The following is a 23317-nucleotide window of genomic DNA, read 5'->3' as shown; positions in this document are numbered from 1 at the left end:
GAGTAAAACAAACACTGATTTGTTGTCTGTCTGTCCTCCTTTTGCCAGCTGGAAGGACTCTGGTCATGCCTCTGACTGCAGCTCGGAGAGATTCACAGGGAGAGCCTTGGTCCCCCTCCAGTGCGGAGCAGCTTGCCCCTTGGGCTCTGGACCAGGGAATCCCCATCTCTGGGCCATGGTTCTCCATACTGTTACTGGCCTGCGCCCGAGCTGGGATGTCACTGGAGAGCCCTGTCAGGGTAAGAGGGAGCCCAGCTGCTCACACCGCTGAGCTTTATGGAATGGGCTCCTCGTCCCCAAGCAGGGCTGAGCCAGTCCTTGGAGACAAGACCAAAAGCCATTCAGTATGTTTCCTGCTAAAACACGCCAGCAGAGCGGTCACAGCGCTTGGGTGGCTGCGAGGAAGAATAACTGCAGCAGGACCCGGGCGGGGGGGGGGGGGGGGGAAGAGCTTGAAGGATCTGTTGAAAAATCATCTAGTGCCAGACGGGTCTGTGGTCCCCGAAGCAAAGCCGAGATAACGGCGTGGCTCTGCACTGCCCAGCCCCTTGGCTGAGCTGTGACGGAGCGTGTGAACTGGCTGTGTTCGCAGCGCTGATTCACTGGGAATCGCTCCCGTAAGGGGATCCCTTGGCACACGCGGTGCTGAAATGGGCAGAGCGGGTCTCGGGCCCGGGAGCGGGTCCGTGCTCCAGCGAGGTGCTCGCTGGTGGAGGTGGCTTGTGCAGCGTCAAATGACGCGGGGCCAGGACCTCGCCTGGTGCTCTGCAAACAGCTTGGGGCATGGGCCAACGTGGGGGAGCAGCATCCTCTTCCACACTGATGAGAGGAGAAAAGGGCCGGTCGAGATGCAGGGCTGCGGGGGGGGGCTGCTGGCTGGGTCCCCCGGGCAGAGCGAGGTCTGGCTTCAGCGCTGGCAGGACCCGGTCTGGAGCCCAGAGAAGGACAATAGGTCACTCCCCTTGTCCTCCCTCCAGCCAGTCCTTCACCCTCCTGCCCCTGCTGCTGCCCCCTCCCCTTCTACAGCTGGAGGGACTCAACCCGACCGTGCTGCCTGTCCTGCAGCGCAGTGGGCAGGAGGGGACCAAAGCGGGTGAGCATCACCCATCACCCATCACCCATCACCCATCACCCATCACCCCGCCGCTGGGGCCAGCCTGGGCTCGGCTCGCTGCCTGGTGGCTAACTGCCCCGAGGGAGTTTCCATTGCACACACACCACGAAGTTTCCTTTCATGGTAACAGATCTAGGATCGCTCTTTTCCAGATAATGGCAGGGGGCTGTCAGGACATGTCCTGGCAGATGATAAAGAATCAGCAGCAGAGAGAGAAGCAAAGACAGCATATTTCACTCCACGCCTTGATATATTTGTTACCCATTTTGGTGTTGTTCAAACTTACAGAGCAAACCTGTCAGCAAGGGTGAAGCTGTGCCTGCCGTTCCTTAGGTGCAGGAGACATCTTTCCCAGGGCTGCATCCTTCAGCCGGTTTGTACTGAGCTGTGAATTGCTGGGAAAGGCTCTGGGGAGGAGCTGGCCCACAGGGGAAACCCAATGACTCCTAATTAGCTCTTATTCATGGCATCAAAAGCACAATTAAGTGCTATTGTTTGAAGGAAATACAATACACTGACCTGGCCTTTTCACACCAGCCCTCACCACGTTGGGTTACCCTGTGCTGCTTGTCCACTCCTAAGGTATAATTCCACCTCCCTTCCCATGCCAGCGGAGGAGTTCAGTTCCTTCTTTCCCCCTGCAGTACATCTGAGGGAGAGATAGCATCTACGGCATGCTTCTTGCTGGAACAGACTCTGATACCATCTCCTGAACATTATGATGTGTTTTCTTTTTTTTTATCTCAAGGGAATTTATTGTGGGTGAGTGTTTGAGGAGAGCCTGGGAGACTAAATTCTTCTGGTAACATAAAATAGCTGAAGTGGTGCATGCTCCTCTGTATAATCATGCCCTGTCAACAGAGCCGGCGCAAGGGGAACTTTGTGCTAAGGGCTTCTCACGTAAGAGTGGGGCTGGTTTGGGGATTATTGTTTAGGAGCTCAGCCAGAGGTCAGGGCAGCAGCTGACTAGCAAGAACATTGATTGGAAAAGACCAGAAAAAGCTGATATTGCAGGACAGTCTCCAGATCTCCTCTTAGGCTCCTGTGCCAGCTACCATAAAAGACCTTAAACATGGGCTGAGGTCATGATAATACAGAAAGAAAGGCCCTAATTCCAGATACTCCCTGTCTGTGGGGCTGTGGCAGGGCTTTGCCTCGTTCCCAGGCAGTTGTCGCCTTCTGGCTGACTCATAGCTTGGCCTAAAGTGAGAAGGTGACCCGAGCAGGGGGGCACGGAACTCACAGCACAGTTTTTGGCCCACGGGAGGGGCTCACGGCCAACATGGGAACTGCCTGGGGCAGGAGGGTGTTTGCTAGAGCCAACATGAGCAAAGGCAGCACGTCGGGAAGCGCTGGTAGCAGGGGTGGCGGAGGGACGGCCCTTGAGCACGGCTCCCACACGACGGCTGTTGGGCAACCCCGTACCCCCCGCCACGGAGGGAAACGGGCCAGCGGGACCTGAGCTTCGCCCTGCCAGCTTGCCCCAGGCCTGCGCCGCCAGTGGAGCACAGTCGGCTGCAGGCTCTGCTGCTTGTCAGCGGTGGGTTGCTCCCAGCTCCCCTCCTTTTCCCCAGCTCTCTGAGGGATGGGGCACATGTGCATCCCAAATCCCCAGATTTTGGAATTTGAGGAGTCAAAAATCCAGATCTGAAGCCAATCGGTACTGAGGCAGTGCTGCCCAGGGACTTGAGCCCTCGACAAAGAGGATCTGGAGTCTCCTTCTGCTTAAGCTGCTTCCTTGGTGGCCGCCCAGAAAGAAATCACACCACCTCTCCTGGAGATGCTAAAGGAAGAGAACGTGACTCCCTATTAAGTCCTTGAGATCTAACAGGGATGCAGATAAAGCGTTGTTGTTATTGTATCCTTCAGGGAACAGATGAAAGAAAGGAGGCACTGTGAATTACCAAGGGTGAGGCTCTGGGAACATCCTAGCAACTCCAAAATCAGTTAAGCGCATTAGAATGTGAAAACATCCAGAGGGGCCAAGGGAAGGAAGGAGATCAGGACAGGAGAGAAAGCACAAAAGAGCTCCTAATCCCTATAACACTCACTACCTCACAGGCACCTCGCCTAAAAGAAGAAATAACTTCTCTTAGAGGAGAATGACATCGCTGGAGCCAGGCAGGCCAGCAGGTTGGGTGTGCGATTTTCCACTGTATACTGCAAGAGCTGGCGCCACATCAGAAAAGGTTTTGTTTTGTTGTTTTTTTTTTGTTTTTTTTTTTTTCCCAACAAAGAATAAAACAGTGCAGTGTCTCCCTTCCTAGTTCTCTGCTGCTTTTTTTCACGCTAATACCTGTCCAGCTGCATTACTATAATCACTATGCTCAATCCCTTAATAGCACGATGCAGGTGTGGCTATCAGGGTGGCTGCATTGCCTCATCTCTACATCTCTTCTGCATTGTCCTGTTTAAACCCTCTGCTTCGCAGGTGGTCGCGGTGTTCCAGCTCCTCACTGCTGCCTGGGTTGCACTTTGCCCATCAGTACTTTTGATGCAGGCGCTGCTGGTCCTGCCGAGTTACACTAGCATTGTGTCTTGTAGCTGCAAATCTGTAGAAAAAGCCTATCTGCACACGGGCATAAACCCTGATAAGGACTGATCACTCTTCCCATTGGAAGTTGCACGTAACGTGTCCTGGCAGTGGGTATCTAATGCAGCTTCAAATTCTTTTTCTCTGATTTAGACTATTTAAGCATTCAAACTTGCCTCAGCAATGTCATACAATAAATTGTGGCACAGAAGTTTTTAGCTTCTAGAAACCTTTGAGAAGTCAGACTGCTTCCGTGGAGCTTGTGAAAGGTGATGCAGCAAAGCAGGTGCCATTGGGAAACATCAGACATCTGCCTTTTAAACTGCCTGAAAAACCACTGTTGTAGGGACTTTCCAGTCTCTGTAGAGAGATTCACCCCAGACCAGCACATAAGCAGAAATTACTGGAGTTTCTTCTCTTTTGAGCTACAAGACTCCTGCCAAATACAGTATCAGTACACAGATACCGCCAGGTCTGTGCTTGCCCTGGGATGGAGGTCCCGGCGGGAACATTTCCATCTGGCTTTGGGTCGGCCCATATAAAGATTATGGATGTGCAGAGCTCTTAAGTCAGCAGCTTTTGTTGGCTTTAGACTCTTTAAAGAAGCAAATAAATAGATTTGTAGATTTTTAATGATATAAGACACTTGCGGGCAACTTGGCATATCACAGAGGATCCACTTGTGTTACTTCAAGGAGGAGCAGCGGGGTGGAGCTGGAGCGAGCACCTCTGCGGCTCAGGTGCAACAGAGAAATGCTAAAACATAGCCATGAGCAAGGAGCCTTCGGTCTGAATCACGCTGGGTGCTGGGAACTAAAGCGGAAGGAGGAGATCCTGTGTGTGCCGTAGTGCTTCTAGTGGGATGTGACAAAAGACGTGAAATCGGGGAAGAGAAAAATGATGATTCTGGAATTTGGCTCTGGCTGTCAGGGGTGACGAAAAGCGCCGGCAACGCCTCCCGCCCGGGCTATAAAGGGCTCCCGGCCGGGGGAAGCGAGCACTCGCTGCCTGCGCTGCCGAGCCGGGTGTCTCTCCGCAGCCCTTCAGCCCCCGCCAGCCCTCGCCATGAGCACCACGGTCAGGCAATACTCCTCCTCCACCTCCCTCAAGGGGTTCGGTGGCCTGGGTGGAGGCTCCAGCAGGCTCTCCTCCGTGCGTGTTGGGGGAGGAGGGTACAGAGCCCCCAGCGTCCACGGCGCCTCTGGCAGCTACTCCGTCTCTTCCCGCATCGTCTCGGGGCTCGGAAGTGGCTACGGGGGCAGCTACTGCAGCAGCGTAGGAGGGGGCCTCGGCGGTGGCTTTGGGGGCAGCTATGGGGCTGGCTTTGGGGGCGGCTTTGGGGGCGGCTTTGGGGGCGGCTTTGGGGGCGGCGATGGCATCCTCCCGGCTGGCGAGAAGGAGACGATGCAGAACCTCAACGACCGCCTGGCCGCCTACCTGGACAAAGTGCGTGCCCTGGAGGAGGCCAACACGGACCTGGAGGTCAAGATCAGGGAATGGTACAAGAAGCAGGGACCTGGTCCAGACCGTGACTACAGCCCCTACTACAGGACTATCGAGGAGCTCAGGAACAAGGTAGGACGCTGTGAGTAACGCACTGGGACCTCTTGTTATCAGAGAGGAAGCAGAAGCACTGACTGCTACCTCTGGATGTAGTAAACACTAACTACGATGTAAATCAAATGCACATGCAGGGCGCCAGACTGGAAATTCAGAGATGTCTCAATCTCAGCTTTTGATTACATCCTTCTAGATGGAACAAATGGGAGTTTTCATTGGAAGAAGAAGCTGTAAAAGGACGTAATGCAAAAATGAAGAATAAGAGACAAGTCTGAATTGCTAAGGCATATTTTTGGGGAGTTTAAGATGAATGTGCAGGGAAAGTTGCAGGTGTGCACAGACTGTGAAACATTGATGTCATATTTGTAAACATTCAGTCAAAGAGTTTGCAAACTTGTTTCAGCTTCTCCTTATTGATGTGATTTAGGTGCTGAAGAGAAAATATAGAACTGGCCAAGAATGATTTTTTTGCCTCCTCTTGGCAGCTACTGCCCCAGGGCCAGCCTTGATGCAAACCCACCAACCCAGGCAGCTCTGAGAGGATTTGTCTCAGATCTGATTTGATTCCCATCACTCCATTTTGCAGGAAGTACTCAAGAGTTGACTTTCTTCTTCTCTGTTACTTCTTACATATGAATTGTCCCAGTGAACATGAAGGAAGGCAGTGCACAGCTGGAGCTGCAGGATTGCTGGCAAATGATGCAGGGAATCCATTTTCTCCCCCTCTCCTTGGCCCCGTAACAGATGTCTTCCCAAACTCTGACTTAAATCTTCTCCCAGTGTAGATTATTTGCTCCTGGTTTTGTAATACAAAAATCAGAAGCTGTAGGCACCTGCTCACTGCATTTTGTTCCATTTTTGCAGTCAAGAAATTAAAAATCCATCCCAGAGCAAATGGGCACAAGGTTTACCAAGCACAAGCACCCTCCTGGTCCCTCTGTCCTGCCAGAAGAGCCGCTGGGTGCTGTGGAGGGGGAGCAGGAGGTTCCTCCTTGACCCTTGCACAATCAGCACCTGCCCTGAAGCATGGGAACAAATGCCATCGTCAGATCTCACACATCTTACGTGGCTTCATGCTGCCTTTTGAAATCCTTACTGACGGATTTTTGGAAAGGGAGGTCACAGAGGAATCAGCCCCTTCCTGCAGTGAGTCTCACCCGTGTCTCACTTGTCCTGCCTCTGCTAAGGAAAGCCCAGACTTCCCCAGAACTCTTCCTGTCCCGACAGTCTCACTTGTGCTCCCATCGCTCAGTCAGCCAGGGGTTCCTGACATTCATTTAGTGCTTCTGTATCCTCCACTCTCCAGGTCCTGGTGGCCACAGTTGACAACGCTAACCTCCTCCTGCAGATTGACAATGCCAGGCTGACAGCCGATGACTTCAGGACCAAGTAAGCCACATTTCCTGGAAAAATGGAACAAAGTCTGCAGAGACGTTTGATGAAATGAGGAGAAAATCCCATCCAAACCCCAAAAAGGCAATGTGGAAACAAAGCCTCCAAAATGCAGGTGTAATTTCCGAAGCAGATGGTTACCTAAATCTTACAGGGGCTTAGGGATTGTTTTGCTTCCATCCAAAACGTCACTATTTTATTCCCATTGCTTGTTCCTCTGTGGTACGACCTCTCCTGTTGCAGAGAACTTGCACTGTGCCTCTGTGGTGAATTTACCTTGTGTGTGTAAAGCTCAGCAAAGCCCAGACCCAGTGACAAAGCCCAGGGATATCAGGAGCAAGGGGATGTTATGGACTCGGATGGACACTGATTTCTCAGTTGCTCCCCTGCGTTCACTAGCATTCACATCAGCAGGTTGTCCCTCCACCCGCGGGCTCGTGCAGTATTGCCACGAGGCCAGCAGCAGCATGGAGGAAGGGAACAACAAACCGAGGTGCTCTGTCCCCGGCTGGGCAAGATCTCCTGCAACGTTCATGGCTGTTTTTGTGTCCCCAGGTTTGAGACGGAGCAGGCTCTGCGCCTGAGCGTGGAGGCCGACATCAACGGCCTGCGCAGGGTCCTGGATGAGCTGACCCTGGCCAGAGCTGACCTGGAGATGCAGATCGAGAACCTGAAGGAGGAGCTGGCTTATCTGAAGAAGAACCACGAGGAGGTGAGCACAGAGCCAGGCTCAAAAAAGTCCAGACCGGGCCCAGAAATATGAGGTCTGGTCCAACCTTTAAGTCTATGCTGAGTTTTGAACTGCTGGGAGGGAAGATGAGAAGTGCTGGTAAGGAAGTAGAGGTGATGCATTCTGGCTAACAGTCATCCCCTCTGAAGCCTGGATAGAATCCATTCACCACTGGTTATTTCAGTAACATCCGCTGTAGCTGTTAGACATTTATTAACAGTCCCAGCAGGTTCAGGCCTGGAAGGTCTATCTCCTGAGAAACGAAGCCAGCTACAGGCTCTGATTTATCCTCCGAAGAATTAACTCAAAGGGAAATCTGTTAAGAAATTGGACTATTTTGTTTCTGATTGCAGAGCAAAGGTCCCAGTTTGCTCCCTGTTGATCTGTCCCAGAAATAGCTGCCGAAGGGTGCTACCTGTCCTGAAGAACTCTATCTTAAGAAGAGCAGCTTTATACGCTGGTTGCTGGATTGCCTGATGATGTGTTTCTCTCGTGTGGCAGGAGATGAATGCCCTGCGCGGGCAGGTGGGTGGCGAGATCAGCGTGGAGATGGACGCTGCTCCTGGCATCGACCTCACCAAGATCCTGGCCGAGATGCGGGAGCAGTACGAGAGCCTGGCGGACAAGAACCGCAGGGACGCCGAGCAGTGGTTCTTCAGCAAGGTGAGCTGGCTGCCGGCCGTGCCGCGGGGCGCGCGGGGCCCGGGGCTGTGCCCGCTCGCCGGTGCCCTAACGGCGCGGGTTTGCCCGCTTGCAGACGGAGGAGCTGAACCGGGAGGTGGCCATCAACACGGAGCAGCTTCAGAGCGGCAAGACGGAGATCACGGAGCTGCGACGCACCATCCAGAGCCTGGAGATCGACCTGCAGTCCCAGCTCAGCACGGTACGAGGGGCCGGCCCCCTCGCAGGGGGGCGCGGGCCGGGGGCCGCGCGGGTGCCCCCAGCCCCGCCGCCCCCCGGGCCCCCCTGAGCCCGTCCCTCTCCTCTGCGCGCAGAAAGCGGCGCTGGAGGGCACCTTGGCCGACACGGAAGCCCGCTACGGCACCCAGCTGGCCCAGCTGCAGGGGCTGATCACCAGCGTGGAGGAGCAGCTGGCCGAGCTGCGCTGCGACATGGAGCGCCAGAACCACGAGTACAGGGTCCTGCTGGACGTCAAATGCCGCCTGGAGCAGGAGATCGCCACGTACCGCCGGCTGCTGGAGGGCGAGGACGCCCAGTACGTAGCGGGGCTGCGCTGGGGCCGGCGCCCCGGGAGGGGATGGGTAGTAGCCAAGGAAATAAAAACTGAGCCACCTGCCTTCCCTGGAGGATCCTGTGAAGCCGTTTCCTGAGCCAGAGCATGCAAGAGGGTCTCCCTTTTTGCTCCTACTGGCCTAGAGCCGCCCAGCGGGTATCACGGCGCTGCAGCATCCCCGGATCCACTCCCGCCCCTCCCGCCTCCGTGTGATCGGGGCAGGGAGCAGGTTCCCCCGCCGGGGCTGCCTGCTGCCATTCTGTCTGAATCCCCGTGGCACACACACATCCTTTCCAGTTCCTGCCTTTCAATTTTATCACTAGGCAGTTTCCAAAAGGCATTTTCAATCACATACTGGTGCAAGAAGAAAAGGCAGGATTTTAAATAATGATTTTGTCCCAGAGACTACTCACTTTTTTTCTCTGTTTCTGACCATTCTTTCCCTTTTCTCCTCCTGTAGCATGTCTTCTCACTACATCTCGCAGTCTGTGAAAGAAGGTAAGAACATGTGTTGGCTGAAGCACTGATCACACATAGCTCTGTCATATCCTTAGTCACCTTCTTAGCACAGACTCTTTCTACTAATTTACTAAAATTATTATTTTATTATCTTTTCAAAATGTAAATTGACATAAACCACTCTTATGATACACCAAAACATGTTTCAGAAGATTATCTGTGCAGATTGAATCTATACAATAAGGTATTTAGGGGCAGGAAGGTGGTGGTTATATTGGGTTTCTGAGCAGTGGTTGGTAATAACAAATCTACCCATGAAAATCTTTAGGACAGCTCCTCCATCCTTCCCTGTCAATAACGGTTCCTTCTTTCTCTGTCATAGTACCTGTAACTACCCGTCAAATCCGCACAATCTTTGAGGAAGTCCAGGATGGGAAGGTGATTTCCTCCCGTGAGCAGATCACCCAGGCTGCCCACTAAGGTGGCTGCGTGGTTTGCTGCAAACCTCGCAGAGCAAAGCACAAGGAGATTCCAGCTTAGGTGCTCTGGCTCCGTGGCTCACGAAAACAAGCATCTTCTCTTTTTATCACAGCCCTGCTTCCCTCACCCTTTCTCTAAGCGCTATGCCGCGCTCAGAACTCAAATAAAGCTTTTCGTTGCGCTCGTGCAAACCGGGGTCTTGTCTCGTTGCTCTGAGGAGCCAGGCTGTCTCACTCCCGGAGCTGTAGGACGAAGCTCCTCCCGGGAAGGAGCGATATTCTCCCTCCTTAGTACGCGGATGGGGGGCCAGCACACCTACACGTCTGTAATAGCCGAGACCCGGCTGCTGCAGGGACCACAGCTGATGCGGGTGAAGGTCTGCAAAGGAACAGATCCCAGGGGTTGCGGGAGGGGAAACTCCTGGGGGTCCCCGTGTTTCATCTCAGGTGTGGCACTGTGACGTCCAGGCCGGGACGAGGTGCTGCCTCCCCGGCTGCCATACCCAGCAGCAGCAGAGCTGGAGCTCTTAACTCAGCGAGTCCCAGCAAGAAGGTCAACAAAGCCCAGGTCCTCCAGCCAGGACCCTGCAAACGATTCCCCTCCCAGCTCTGCCTCAGCCGTTGCTGTGCAGCCCGGAGAACGGCTCTGTGCTAGAATGAAGTTAAGCTGTAGATGTGGCAGGGATACACCAGCTGACGCCCCTCCAGAAATACAAACTCAGCTTAGTTTAATTCTTGCTCTCAAAGGCACCGCTGACGGGTGAGGAGAACAAGCGATGGTAAGTGGTGGGTATGGTCTATACAAGCAAAAAAGAATAAAACTCTTCTGGGAGTTACTTCTGGCCTGCTGGCTGCCAGCGGCTGCTCCTGACGCAGAGGTTCACGCTGGCCCAGCCGTTCCTGGAAAGCCAGTTCAGACACATTCTTGGCTGGATTCTGACGCTTTTATTACTTCATAAATCCAACTTCTAAGTCGATGGGATGATTCAGAGAAACGCTACTGAATGTGTGTGATAGAGCTGGCCACACAGTTTTAAGACCCCTTTCCAGAAAATATGCCTGGATTTTGTGGGGAGATAAGAGAGAATTCAGGTGGTTTGGTTTTTTTGTTTTTTTGTTTTTTTTTTTTAAATGTTGAAAGGATCCCTGGAGTGCATCATCTGCACCACAAGCTGAGCTAGCAGGGATGCACAGTCCGTAGGCACCCCGTGCTGTGGCCACGCTGCTGTATCCCCCCTGGCCTCCCCGGCTCGTGCGCGGCGCCAGCTGCCCCATGCGCCCTGCGAGCAGCCCTCAGCCAGCCGGCTTGAAGCACTCCCAGCGTCCACCGACCCGCGGTAGGGATGGCTCCGGTTCTGAAGCTCGCCACGGACGAACAGGGATCTCATTTCCACACCGATTCCACCAAAGGACACGTAAACACAGCCCAGTGCGGGAGCGCCGTGGTCGGGAGAGCGGCTCCCACCGCCCTGGCCCTGCACGCCGTCACGGTGCATCACGGCTGGGCCGCGGCAAATAACGGCACAGCTCCTGACCCGAGGCACCTCCAGCCACGGCACCTCTGCCGTCGCACGGCCGGCGCGCTCCCCACTCCCCCACCCCAGCGAGGGAGCCCCGCACAGCACCGGGCCCCCACCCCAGGGACCCCCCGGGCCCCGGGGCTGGAGGGGCGCGGGCGTGGAGCAGCCCAGGCTCAGGTAGGGACAGACCCGGCCTGCAGTGAGCAGCTGGGGGTCCCCAGGTCCCCGCTGAGGGTCCCCCCGTTCTCCCCGTGGATGCTGCAGGGACCAGCACCACCTCTTGCAGCTCCCCTGGGATCCCCGCGGTGGTTGTGCCCCTTGCGACACCCGGCGTGGGGATGCTGAAGGTGCCTCACTGGAATTCATGCCTGCTTTAAACTTTTCTCCTGGAAACATCTGGGCGCACCCGCATTGCTATAGAGACAAGTAATACTTCCCTAACAAAATCCCCTGTTTTAATCACTCGTTAAAGCAGGGGATTTTGTTAGCAAAGTATTATTACTCCTGCTACTGCAAATTGCGAGGGAGGTGTGGAAAACAGATGTTGATTCTCTCCTGCCTTAAGCATTAATAATTAGTCCTGACCTCAAGAAACCCATAGAGGAGGGAGCTGCAGGCGGTGGCTTATGCAGACAGGCAGCGGCAGCTTGAGGCAGGTTTCAGAAAGTGGTATTTTATTCCAGAAAGAAGTTTTGACTTCTCAGGGTACACTGAGTTCATCTGACATAAAAGACCACTTTAGAAAGAGACATTAAGGTGTGGCTTCTCAGCTAATTTTAGGGAACTTTCCTATGGTAATTTGGTACTGGGGCAAACTTTATAAACTCACTAAAATAAACAGAGAGGTGGTTTTGCCCAGGTAGGTTCATCTACTGGGCCTGCTGATAAATATGTTTGGAGCCAGAGCTTTGCCTCCGTTTTCCTCCTGAAGTAGGACAGGATTGCATGTTTAAACACCAGGGTGCTACTGTGAACTTACTGGTATGCCATAGAGCCGGCATTCTGAATTTGAAATGTATAAAAAATAGACTGACAGGGTGCATGTGCTCATGAAACAGAGGCAGAATCTGACTTAATAGTCAGCCTTTCATTTAAAAGAGAGTGTGATACAAACAATATGCAGCCATTTGTGGTTGTGTTCTATGTGAGCTCATGTAAATAATGTCTTAGAATTTTTAATATGTTGTTTTAAGTCTTAATTAACACTTCATGATTTTAATTGCTGCCTTGTGGTATTATAAAAATATCATAGATATTTTGGGCAATGTGTATTTTTATGACACAGCAGTTAAATAGGAAACAAAAGATGAAAGAAAAGGCAATTTCACATAAAGAAAGAATATGCTGTTAAGCTTGTAACGTGACAGCAATTCATCCTACAGCCGGTCTGTGGGGAGCTGATCGCTCCGGCTGGCCGCTCTGCAAGGCTTTGCTCCTGACAAGGCTGAGGCTTTGGACTCGCAGGGGGGCTCTGTGCTGTTTTTATCACTGACATTCGCCTTTCTCCGTGCCACCGCCACATGCAGCACGGACAAACCCCGGGTTCTGCCCTTTTGCATCGCCCGGGTGAAGGTGAGGAGATGAAGGTGGGAGAAAGCACCTTCCTCACAGCTACAGCCCCCGGCCGCCCCACGCTGCTGCGCCTCTGCCGTCCACACCTGGGGAGGACGAGCAGAGAGTGGGCGTCCCTGGCTCCGCGCCCGACTCCTGCCGCTGGCGCGACACGAAGCTGCTGCCGCCAAGAGCCTGAGCCCGTCCTCCGGCCAGAGCAAACACGGTGGAGATTCCAGTTCTCCAGATCTCCGAGTCGTACAGACTTGTCTCCATTCCCCAGTGGCTCCTCCACTGCAGCCAACTCCCGATATTCCAAGGACACATCCCACTCCCGTATCGGTTCCAGCTTTCCCCAGATAGAGGGGAGGGAGTCGTGCTCTTTAAAGCTACTCAGAAACGTACCTTTGTTCCTTATTTCCATACTCTTTCCCCCCTCCTTTGGCAGATGATCTAAGGAAGAACTTGGCTGTTGGGAAGGGGTTGTTGGGGCCTGTCTGCAAAGACAGTCAAACAATTCACTGTGTACACACAAGAAAAATATCTTCCCCTCCACACCCTGCGTTATTAGCTAGTGACACTCCGATCTGTGGTTTCTGCCCGTGACGCAAGGTCAGCACAGAGAACAGACAGCGGAGCTTGACCGTGCCTGGTGCACCCGGTTCTTGAGCCTTTTTGCTCTTCAGAGGCAACCGGTTCCTCTCCTGAAGCTCTGTTTACATGGGAGCCATAAACTCCAAACTCACACTGAAGTTGCCCTCCCTGGTCACAACTGATTGAGATGTTCATCACAGAAAACATCGTTAGCATTAGCTGCTAAGATATGTTACTGTCAACTTTGCGCTCTTGTTCACCGTGCTTAGAGACCAGCAGCTTTTTTCCTTACATCCTTCATTTACTTCATGCTATTCCACATTTTTTTCCTGGAGCATCTTAAAATTTATAAGTTATGCCATCTAGTAGCCATACCCTGCCCTTTCTGGATGGTCTTCCAGGCTCTCGTTCACAGAAAAGAACACAAAACATCCCCTGCTTATTGCCTGTTCGTATTCCTCCACTCTTGGGTGGTCTCTGCAACGAAGCGAAGAACCGAATGAGCCCTGAAGCATGAACTCCCTTTGCATTGCTGTTTCGTTACAGAACATCCCTCTCTGTGGATAAAAGAGCAGACTTGTATTTCCAGGCTTGGTAGCCAAGTTCCTTCTAGCACCATTTACTCACGGGACTGGAGGTGTACATTCAGGGTTTCATGGCACGGCTGTTGTCCCTGCAGGTGTGCTGTGTGTACGGCCCAGGGACAGACAGGAAACCGTAGGAGCTGGGACAAAAAGAGACAGTAAAGGAGATGCTGACATACTCCATCGAAACGCTGTCTGAACAGCTCTGTTTCAGAGCTAACAGTACAAAGCAGTATTAAAATGTAGCCCTGAGCTAGGAGTGTCCTACTTTGAATCACACCTGACTATTTACTTGGAAACGGAAGAATCATAAAGACGCCCTTTGTGAGATAAAAAGTTTCTAGTGGAATATGACAAAAAGCATTAATAGAACAAAGGCAAAAATGACGATTCTGGAAGTTGGCTCGGATTTTAGGAGTGATGAAAATCATCGGGAATGCAACAAAAAAAAAAAAAAAAAGCGCCGGCAACGCCTCCCGCCCGGGCTATAAAGGGCTCCCGGCCGGGGGAAGCGAGCACTCGCTGCCTGCGCTGCCGAGCCGGGTGTCTCTCCGCAGCCCGCCAGCCCCCGCCAGCCCTCGCCATGAGCACCACGGTCAGGCAATACTCCTCCTCCACCTCCCTCAAGGGGTTCGGTGGCCTGGGTGGAGGCTCCAGCAGGCTCTCCTCCGTGCGTGTTGGGGGAGGAGGGTACAGAGCCCCCAGCGTCCACGGCGCCTCTGGCAGCTACTCCGTCTCTTCCCGCATCGTCTCGGGGCTCGGAAGTGGCTACGGGGGCAGCTACTGCAGCAGCGTAGGAGGGGGCCTCGGCGGTGGCTTTGGGGGCAGCTATGGGGCTGGCTTTGGGGGCGGCTTTGGGGGCGGCTTTGGGGGCGGCTTTGGGGGCGGCGATGGCATCCTCCCGGCTGGCGAGAAGGAGACGATGCAGAACCTCAACGACCGCCTGGCCGCCTACCTGGACAAAGTGCGTGCCCTGGAGGAGGCCAACACGGACCTGGAGGTCAAGATCAGGGAATGGTACAAGAAGCAGGGACCTGGTCCAGACCGTGACTACAGCCCCTACTACAGGACTATTGAGGAGCTCAGGAACAAGGTAGGACGCTGTGATTACCAAGACATCTTCATTAGAGTCACTTTGAAAAAGATGACCCTGTTCCTACAAGCTGAAGGGAAGCATATTAACAAATGACCGGTAATTGGTCTGAGATGGGAAAACAGAAAAAGCATTCTTGGAAATAACAGTCATAGTTTATGAACAGCAGTTTCTTGGTCATGTCCTGCACAAGGCACAAAGATGGGTCTTCTACTGACTGCTTCAGGGCGGGGAGAAAGGCAGGGCAGGAAAGCAGGAGGCAGTGGCCAGACATTGGTTCAGGTTGCCCGACGCCACGGGGAGCGTGCTGCCACGCCGGTCCTCCCCTGCCCTTCCTCGATGCTTCCTATGTCCCACGTATGTGCTCCCTCCGCCGGGCTCCCGATGAAGCACTCTGCAGGCAGGGACACGCTATCTCTTTGGCACTGTTCACCACTGAACGATATGCAAATGGAGATGATAAGTCATTCTCATAAATATCCTACAGATCACATCTTTTGTAGCCTGATAGGAGGCTCAAGGTAGAGGTTAAGAAAGAAAGAAACTGCACTATGGGATGGTTGTTCTTTGGGAGGTGCAAACATAGACACGAGTGAAATCCAGGAGTCGGAACATACTGGGCTGTGGTAGGCGGCTTCAGAGGTGCAGAAGTCAAGTGTGTGCCCTGCTCTAAAATGCAGTGGAGGAAATCATGGCCAAGCTTCTTTCTTTATTCTTAGCAGCTCCCTGGCTGATTTTAGGCAAAGGCCCTTGAACAAAAGCACCAGAACCTGTCCTTCCCTTCCCGCCTGCCATCGCTGTTCTCCCCCTGCCCACATTACTCATCCGGAGCTGATTGCCTGGTCCTTCACCACTGCCTACGTGTGTGGTGACAGCATCCTTAGTAAGCTCAGGGGATGGAGGCGTGGGCGGTTGAGTAATGACAGTACCTGTCTGTGAGAGTAAATTCCAGGGAAATGGGGCAGGACTGCAGGCTCAGGGGTCAGCCCCTGGGGGCAATCACATACCTAGCATTTTTCAGTCCTTTAACCCTTCTCTTGGGCTTCACCTCGGGGTGAAGAGCTCTTGCCTTGATGCACAAAACTTCTCTTCAAATTCCAGCTTGTCAGGTGTGCTCTGATCTGGAGCACAGAAACATGTGGAGGCAGATGCTGTCTCCAGATTTGAGCAATGAAGTGCTGGGTCTCACAGAAACCCTCTGCTCATGATCCAGAGGGAGGCAGACCCTTCCCTCCCCTTCCGTACCACAACTGGGAAATTACCACATCCATATTCCTGGATTACTGCTTGGATATCCCCTGAAGCATCAGAACTCAGCGAGAGCTTTTTATTAGCTTGTGGCTACAGAAATTACTGCTCATTAAATGGCCAATCATTTTCAAAATCCCAGAACAAGAATTTGCACCTCAGGTGTAATTACGAAAGCAAAACAATTCAGGCACAAGCCACTCCTTCCTCAACCCCTTTTTCCTTCCCAGCTGGGTTGCTCAGCACGGCCAGGCAGAGCCCCGAGCGTGGTGTGAGCCCCTGGAGATGCCGCCCCAGCGGGGACAGCAGGCTGTGGCATGGGTGCGTGCCAGCGTCTTCACGCGGCGGACTCGGTGCCAACGAGAGGTGGAGCACGAGTAGCCTGTGTGTCTTTGCAGAGTCCATGTGGGAGTCCAGCCCCGCGGGCAGGAGGTTGGGTGCTGCTCCAGTCCTTCTGAACGGGAATTCAGGCAGCAGTGTGGCATTTTTTGGAAGTACTTTTTCACTCTCTAGTTTTCTTTTATCCCCCTCCAGATTCTTGCTGCAACTGTGGAAAATGCCAACATCGTCTTACAGATTGACAATGCCAGGCTGGCAGCGGATGACTTCAGAACCAAGTAAGTCCAATGCCTTTGAGAGCTCCTATGGGAAGGGAGGGAAAAGCCACTCTGTTTAAAGCTTTTCTTTGCTTTCGGCAACTGAGGTTGCTCCACCAGGTCACTGCTCACTAGGAGTGTGACAATTGGGAAGGGTACATCTCTTCCTGGACCAGCATTGCCTTGACATTCCTGCACTGTGGGGAGCTGTGCATGCACATTTAATAAAAGATGCTTGGCATAAATATGCCAAACTGGGAAAGGACAACAAGAAAAAACCGGTATCAGCTGTGTGTGTGCGTGTGTCCCCCCAGGTTTGAGACGGAGCAGGCTCTGCGCCTGAGCGTGGAGGCCGACATCAACGGCCTGCGCAGGGTCCTGGATGAGCTGACCCTGGCCAGAGCTGACCTGGAGATGCAGATCGAGAACCTGAAGGAGGAGCTGGCTTATCTGAAGAAGAACCATGAGGAGGTGAGCACAGAGCCGGGCTCAGACTGGGACCTACAAAATGTAGCTTGTGCACAGTGGAAAGTGGTCAGGTCAAACACGCAGGAGCATCTGGGCGATTAGGGGTGTCGTGAGACACTCAAGAGGGCAAGGGGGAGGGAAACAATCCTTTCAGAGAGACCTCCAGGTCTGTGGGGTTGGTGTGCTGGGTGCAAATAAGAAATTTGTCACGATGATACACTGATTTCACTCTGACATGTACCCTGTGCGTCTCGTGTGGCAGGAGATGAATGCCCTGCGCGGGCAGGTGGGTGGCGAGATCAGCGTGGAGATGGACGCTGCTCCTGGCATCGACCTCACCAAGATCCTGGCCGAGATGCGGGAGCAGTACGAGAGCCTGGCGGACAAGAACCGCAGGGACGCCGAGCAGTGGTTCTTCAGCAAGGTGAGCTGGCTGCCGGCCGTGCCGCGGGGCGCGCGGGGCCCGGGGCTGTGCCCGCTCGCCGGTGCCCTAACGGCGCGGGTTTGCCCGCTTGCAGACGGAGGAGCTGAACCGGGAGGTGGCCATCAACACGGAGCAGCTTCAGAGCGGCAAGACGGAGATCACGGAGCTGCGACGCACCATCCAGAGCCTGGAGATCGACCTGCAGTCCCAGCTCAGCACGGTACGAGGGGCCGGCCCCCTCGCAGGGGGGCGCGGGCCGGGGGCCGCGCGGGTGCCCCCAGCCCCGCCGCCCCCCGGGCCCCCCTGAGCCCGTCCCTCTCCTCTGCGCGCAGAAAGCGGCGCTGGAGGGCACCTTGGCCGACACGGAAGCCCGCTACGGCACCCAGCTGGCCCAGCTGCAGGGGCTGATCACCAGCGTGGAGGAGCAGCTGGCCGAGCTGCGCTGCGACATGGAGCGCCAGAACCACGAGTACAGGGTCCTGCTGGACGTCAAATGCCGCCTGGAGCAGGAGATCGCCACGTACCGCCGGCTGCTGGAGGGCGAGGACGCCCAGTACGTAGCGGGGCTGCGCTGGGGCCGGCGCTCCGGGAGGGGACGGGTGGCGGACACGGAATGTGCTGCCCGGGGACTCGGTCCAGTGGCAGCTTTCAGGGTCCATCTCCACGCTCACGGCAGCCCCGCTGCCCAGCGGTTCTGTCCCTGGGTCCTGTCTGCAGTGCGCGGCTCTCGCGGGCACCGTTCCGGGCTGGGGGGGGCAGTGGCCCCTCTGCCCTCCGGGAGACGCTGGGCAGAGCGGTAGTTTTAGGAGCTGCTGAGCCTTTTCTGTTTTCCTCTTGCCTGAATGCAGAGCTTATGCAACAACAACAAAAAAGAGTTTGTTCCTAAACTTCTCTTTGTTTTTCTCCTTCTCTCGTAGCATCTCTTCCCAGTATTCCTCCGCGATGTCCTCACACTCGGGCAGAGATGGTAAGAACCTGTCTTGCCACGCTCATTTATAACAAACAGCTCTGAGAGCTGCTTTTAGAGCAGCCCCCCGACTGATGGAGTGAAAATCACTCCTCGGGCGCGCTGTGCCACCTTGCTGGCTCGATCAGTGACAGCTGTCAAGAGAGCTTGTGTGCATCTTACAGCTGCTGACCACAGGAAAAAGCTGTCAGGAAGGGACTTTACCACAAGAATGATTTGCCCTAAACGGGCCTTGTGATTGAGGAGCCAGCGTCCTGGCTTTACACAGACCTGAAGAATCAAGCGACACCACACATTTAAGAAGCGTGGCTTTTCCTTTCTTGGGCTTTCCCATCAGCCTGCTCTTCCCTCTCCCTAGCCAACGCAGGGTTGTTTAAAACAGCATTTTTCCAGTACCCTGCGGAATTTCTGACATCTACTGAAAAAGACGCAATATCTGATAGTGTGCTAAGAAACTTCCCTCCTTGCTGCCCTCTGAATAATTGTCCGTTTTCCTTTTGCAGTCATGACATCTTCCCGTCAGGTCCGCACAATCGTTGAGGAGGTGCAGGACGGGAAGGTGGTCTCCTCCCGGGAGCAGGTTGCGCTCACCACTCGCTAGCAGGGCAAGCAGCTCCGTGGGGCCTCGAGCCCAGGCCCAAGAGAGCAGCGAGCTGCACCAAGCACTGGCTGAGGCCGTGGGCGACGGGGTCGTGTCACAGAAAGCAGTCGGCTTCATTCATCTGCTCCTCCTTCCTGTATTCCCCCCATTTCATGCAGGTGCCACTGGGCACTCTGTACGCATTTAATAAAGCTTTTTTCCTCATTCATGCAATTGCAGACTTGTCTGTCACTGATACATGAGCCCTCGAAGCCTCAGGGTTGTGTGTTCATGCCAGGGAAAGTCCTAAGAAACCACAAGAAGAAGCCAGCGAGAGGGGAATGGAGGGATATGGGCTCCACCTGGAACAAAAATAACTTGAGACAGCTTTTTCTGCTGAACTCATTGCTCATAAATACACGGGACTGACCGAGACATAAACCAGATAAGTCTGATATAAAATGACAGCAATGATGGAAGGATGATGCTTGAGGTCAATGTGTCACACAACTGATAATTAAAGCCAACAAAATAAAGCTCAGCTCTGTAACCCTTGGTATCATAAAAGTATCACTTTCTAATGTAAATTGAACTTAAATGACTTCATCAGGACTACTACTGTCATGTTCACCGTTCTGAGACACGAGCACAGCACCAGACTGGTTGGCACATCGTATGCATACATGCCCTCTGTCCTTTTTGACTGCCTTTAAATCACACTATTAGGCACATGGTACGAGAACTTAATACAGGACTTTTCATGTTGCCCTGGGGCTGCACTTAACAGTTCCAAAGCAACCATTGCTTAATCCGAGAGGGATGAGTGGCAATCATTTTTTATCACTATAGCATCTAGTGGATCACTGCTAAAATCCTTCTTTAAAGACACGAGCTAGTTACTGTATGTCAACAAGGTCTGCAGGCAAGCTGCCGCCCAGGATTAGGTGACGCAGCTCGTGCGCTGGCAGCCAGGCACCGCAGCGGCCTTTGCCCACCCACGTCCCGCAGTGTGGCCGTGGAACCGGAGGACGCTGCGCTGGCCGCACGCCCGCCGAACGTGTCTTGAGGGCAAGAGAGGAGAGGAAATCATTTTAGACCCAAAAGCCCGATGGAATCACTTAGATCCAACTTCACGCTTTCTCGCCGGTGGTGCCTGGGAGCTCTGTCCAGCCTTGGACCATGGCCTCATGTTCATCACCCGCCTCCAGAACACAGATTTGGGCCTTAGACAAAAGGAAAAGTTAATAGTTTACAGTAAATCAGCTTCCCTTTGCTTACAGGGACGTAGAAGGGGCTTCTGCGGCTGAAGTTAAGCATGCCTGTCTCTTGGATTATTCTGATGATTTATTGTCCCTCAGCCTCCAAAAAGGCATCCCGGTCCTTACTGAAGAATTACAAAGGCACGTTCCCTGGCCTGAACAGACTCTTGAAGAAAGCTGATGGTGTCACGCTGGGCATGACAGGACGGGCAAAGGAGAGGGAAGGTGATCGAAGAAGTGGGGAACCTGCCAGGTCTTTCCAGAAAAGGGAGTGTGACGAGATGTTATCATTCTTATTACTGTTCAGCAATTAAGGAAAAGGGTAGGAAATGAAACACAGAGCAGAGTGCAGAGTCCATTGACCGCAGCACGCTTTTCTTGGGTGGAATAGCAGAGGCCTTCCTTGCAGAAACAGGAAGTCTCCCAAGCCAAGTGAGCTAGAGCCATCTCAAAAATAAAAACTAAATCAAGCAACAATGTACTTTTGCATCAAGCTGACTTAGACTTTATGGCAACGGGCAAGGGTGCAGGCTGGAAATTCTGATTAAACTGAAAATGTGATTATTTTTTTTTTTTTCCATTAGAGGAGATTTGTTGTATTTCAGCTGATAATGGCAGCTTTTTAACTTTTGCATCATCTGCAGAATGCCTCAAGTGTATGAATACAGAAAGGCTTTCTGAAAACCACAAACATTATGGATTAAATACAAGGAGGCTAAAAGAACAGGCTAGTCCAAGAGTATCTGGCTCTGCTGGCAGCACAGTATGCCATGGCCACTTCTGCAGCCGAAAGGACACAAGGGAGGGATTTATCAAGCAGCATATTTAGCTCTCTTTGGTATGTCACCCAGTGCTAAGTAAGATATCCACGTACCCGAAATGAATACCTGAGAAGAGCTGGGAGAATAGCTGGGAGAGCTGATGGAAAGCCCAGGTTTGTAATCACTGGATTCCACTGGGAGGATCCTATCAGGAGTTTTCCTTATTCATCAGCATATATTTGCATCAAGGAAAAAGGCTTAAATTCTGCATACAGCTCCACTTAACCCTATTACCACAAACAAGAGAGAAGTCCAAGCTCAGCACAAGTAATCACTGTGCTACATTACAGCACTCTGAGGAAGGAAAATACCGCATAACTATTAGGCAATTTATTTTTTATTACTACTCTTTGCTACACGAGGTTTGTATCTGTGAAACATGGACAAATTATCCATTCCAAGAGACGGACAAACACTGTTTTTGGAGAGGATTTTTCAAATTTTCTGCAAGATGCAAGCAGAACAAGAAAAGCCTTGTTAGGGTTCAGCAAGGAATTATAGAAGGAAAATATCAAATTAATCAAATAATGGTGAAACTTTAATGGACAACAAAACAAAAAAAGGAAAACCAAGGACGTCCTTGGAAGGTATTTCATCAGCTGAGACACAGAGAGAAATATGTGGGATGTGCCAGTGCCAAACTTAGTATATAATAGCAAGAATACTTACAATGAATAATACTTAAAATGAGTATCATGTTTCCCACCTTTAAAGCTCCATGTTCGCATCAGACAGTTGTTTTCACAGTGCTCTTGAGAAGAAGGATTACTGTTATTATCGTTTCCACCCTACAAAGCATGAAATTGAGACTTGAAGCTGAACGATTTGCCTAGAGTGACTCGCAAAGCTGGGCTCAGCACCCTGGAGCGCCCGGTGCCATCAGCAAGATGGAGATTGGTTTCGGTACAGCCAGTATCACGCAGAAAAAAAGGCGGAATGACAATTACATCAATAGCTAGATAAGCAAATACTTCATAAATAGCAAACCCAAGAATTCTCCATAGGTGGAACACCGAAACTTAGCCGACAGCGAGCAGACAGGAGCTGGGGCTGGGTGTAGGTCTGTCCTGTAGCCTGGGACGGCTCCCGGGGCCGGGGGCACAGCCTGGGGGACGCGCGGGAGCCCCAGGCGGGTGTCCCGGCCGCCGGCAGCCCCCGGCGCTCAGCCCCCCGCCCTGGCACTCGCTGGCAGCTGCTTCCAGCCCAGCGCCGGGCTGGGCGCGCAGCCGCGCGGGGTGACGGGCAGCAGCTTGGGCGCCCGCGGGGACGCGGCGTTTGGTGTCGTGTCTGAGTCACCGAGTCTCCAGGGAAGTTGTCTTGGACGTGGGAGCAGCCAGTGACTCCGGGAACGTCTGTAAAAACGTGAAATGCTGGATCTCCCTCTTGGGGGCACATTACGCTTTCTCTACTTCATATGCATTAGCTTAAGAAACAGACTTAAGCCTTAAAATATCCCGAGACTACCAAAGGACTTCCCTCTGGGGAAATCTAATCTTTCTTTCTCATTTCCATGGCCTTTCTGAACCTGATAATTTTGTGCAGCAGAACAACCCTTGGAAATAAGGCCACAGTGCCCATCCCCTGCCACCATCCTGCTCTCCCCTATGAAGCACAGTACAAGACGGAAATGTAAAGCTGAAGTACAATTCCTTTCTTTCTATTTTTTATAAAGCTAATTAAACGGGAGCAGCACCTTTGCCTAGGGGAGGTTTTTCTGCTCATTTGTTACTTGAAGTAATAATTTTTCCTTGTCAGGCCTGCACTGCCATTTCTGAAACGCCTGCCGGGAAATCCTCCTCGTACACCATCATTTCTCTCCTCCTCTTGCTCCCTGGGGGCACAGCGTTGTCTGCAAGGGGCTCCCAAGTCAGCCGGGGGTGGCTCATCAGAGGCATTGCCCGTGGCTGGCTACAAGGCTGTGGTGAGCAAATTTCCATCTCTAGACTCTAGTCTGGAAGTCAATAAAAGTTATTTCTGGAAAGAGCCTTCCATTACGCATGCAGATACCGTCATTAACAGATCTTCTCATAAAAATATGAAAATCTCTTTTAATAAAATGAGGACTGTAACTGCTGGCAGATCTTGAGGTATGCTCTGGTGTAAAAGCGAAA

General features: G+C 52.8%; 1 protein-coding gene across 4 annotated transcripts; it reads left to right on the top strand.

The window, feature by feature from the left end:
- Window positions 1-4674: 4674 nt before the first annotated feature.
- Window positions 4675-19256, top strand: LOC116959076 (keratin, type I cytoskeletal 14). 4 transcript variants are annotated; one of them, XM_042787263.1, is made up of 9 exons: window positions 4675-5014; window positions 14501-14843; window positions 16626-16708; window positions 17002-17158; window positions 17418-17579; window positions 17674-17799; window positions 17912-18132; window positions 18497-18546; window positions 19050-19256. In XM_042787263.1, the coding sequence occupies exons 1-9, from the start codon at window positions 4713-4715 to the stop codon at window positions 19145-19147; spliced, it is 1542 nt and encodes a 513-aa protein (XP_042643197.1). In that variant the 5' UTR covers window positions 4675-4712; the 3' UTR covers window positions 19148-19256. The 4 variants fall into 4 exon arrangements, with proteins under 4 accessions (XP_042643197.1, XP_042643195.1, XP_042643196.1 ...); XM_042787261.1 differs by having other exon boundaries at window positions 4675-5022; window positions 14548-14843; XM_042787262.1 differs by lacking the exons at window positions 14501-14843; window positions 16626-16708; window positions 17002-17158; ... (2 more) ...; window positions 17912-18132; window positions 18497-18546 and adding exons at window positions 6514-6596; window positions 7155-7311; window positions 7831-7992; ... (2 more) ...; window positions 13211-13217; window positions 16951-16970 and having other exon boundaries at window positions 4675-5222; window positions 19057-19256.
- Window positions 19257-23317: the final 4061 nt, after the last annotated feature.

Source organism: Tyto alba, unplaced genomic scaffold, assembly GCF_018691265.1.
Source record: "Tyto alba isolate M040663 unplaced genomic scaffold, T.alba_DEE_v4.0 Super-Scaffold_12, whole genome shotgun sequence".
In the NCBI taxonomy this organism is placed as follows: domain Eukaryota; kingdom Metazoa; phylum Chordata; class Aves; order Strigiformes; family Tytonidae; genus Tyto; species Tyto alba.
This window is presented reverse-complemented; position numbering and strand designations above follow the sequence as displayed.

Coding starts and splice junctions, on each gene's coding strand:
- LOC116959076 (XM_042787263.1), top strand. CDS start 4,713: ATGAGCACCACGGTCAGGCAATACTCCTCCTCCACCTCCCTCAAGGGG. Junction 16,709..17,001: donor GCGGATGACTTCAGAACCAA/GTAAGTCCAATG, acceptor GTGTCCCCCCAG/GTTTGAGACGGAGCAGGCTC. Junction 18,133..18,496: donor CTGGAGGGCGAGGACGCCCA/GTACGTAGCGGG, acceptor CTTCTCTCGTAG/CATCTCTTCCCAGTATTCCT.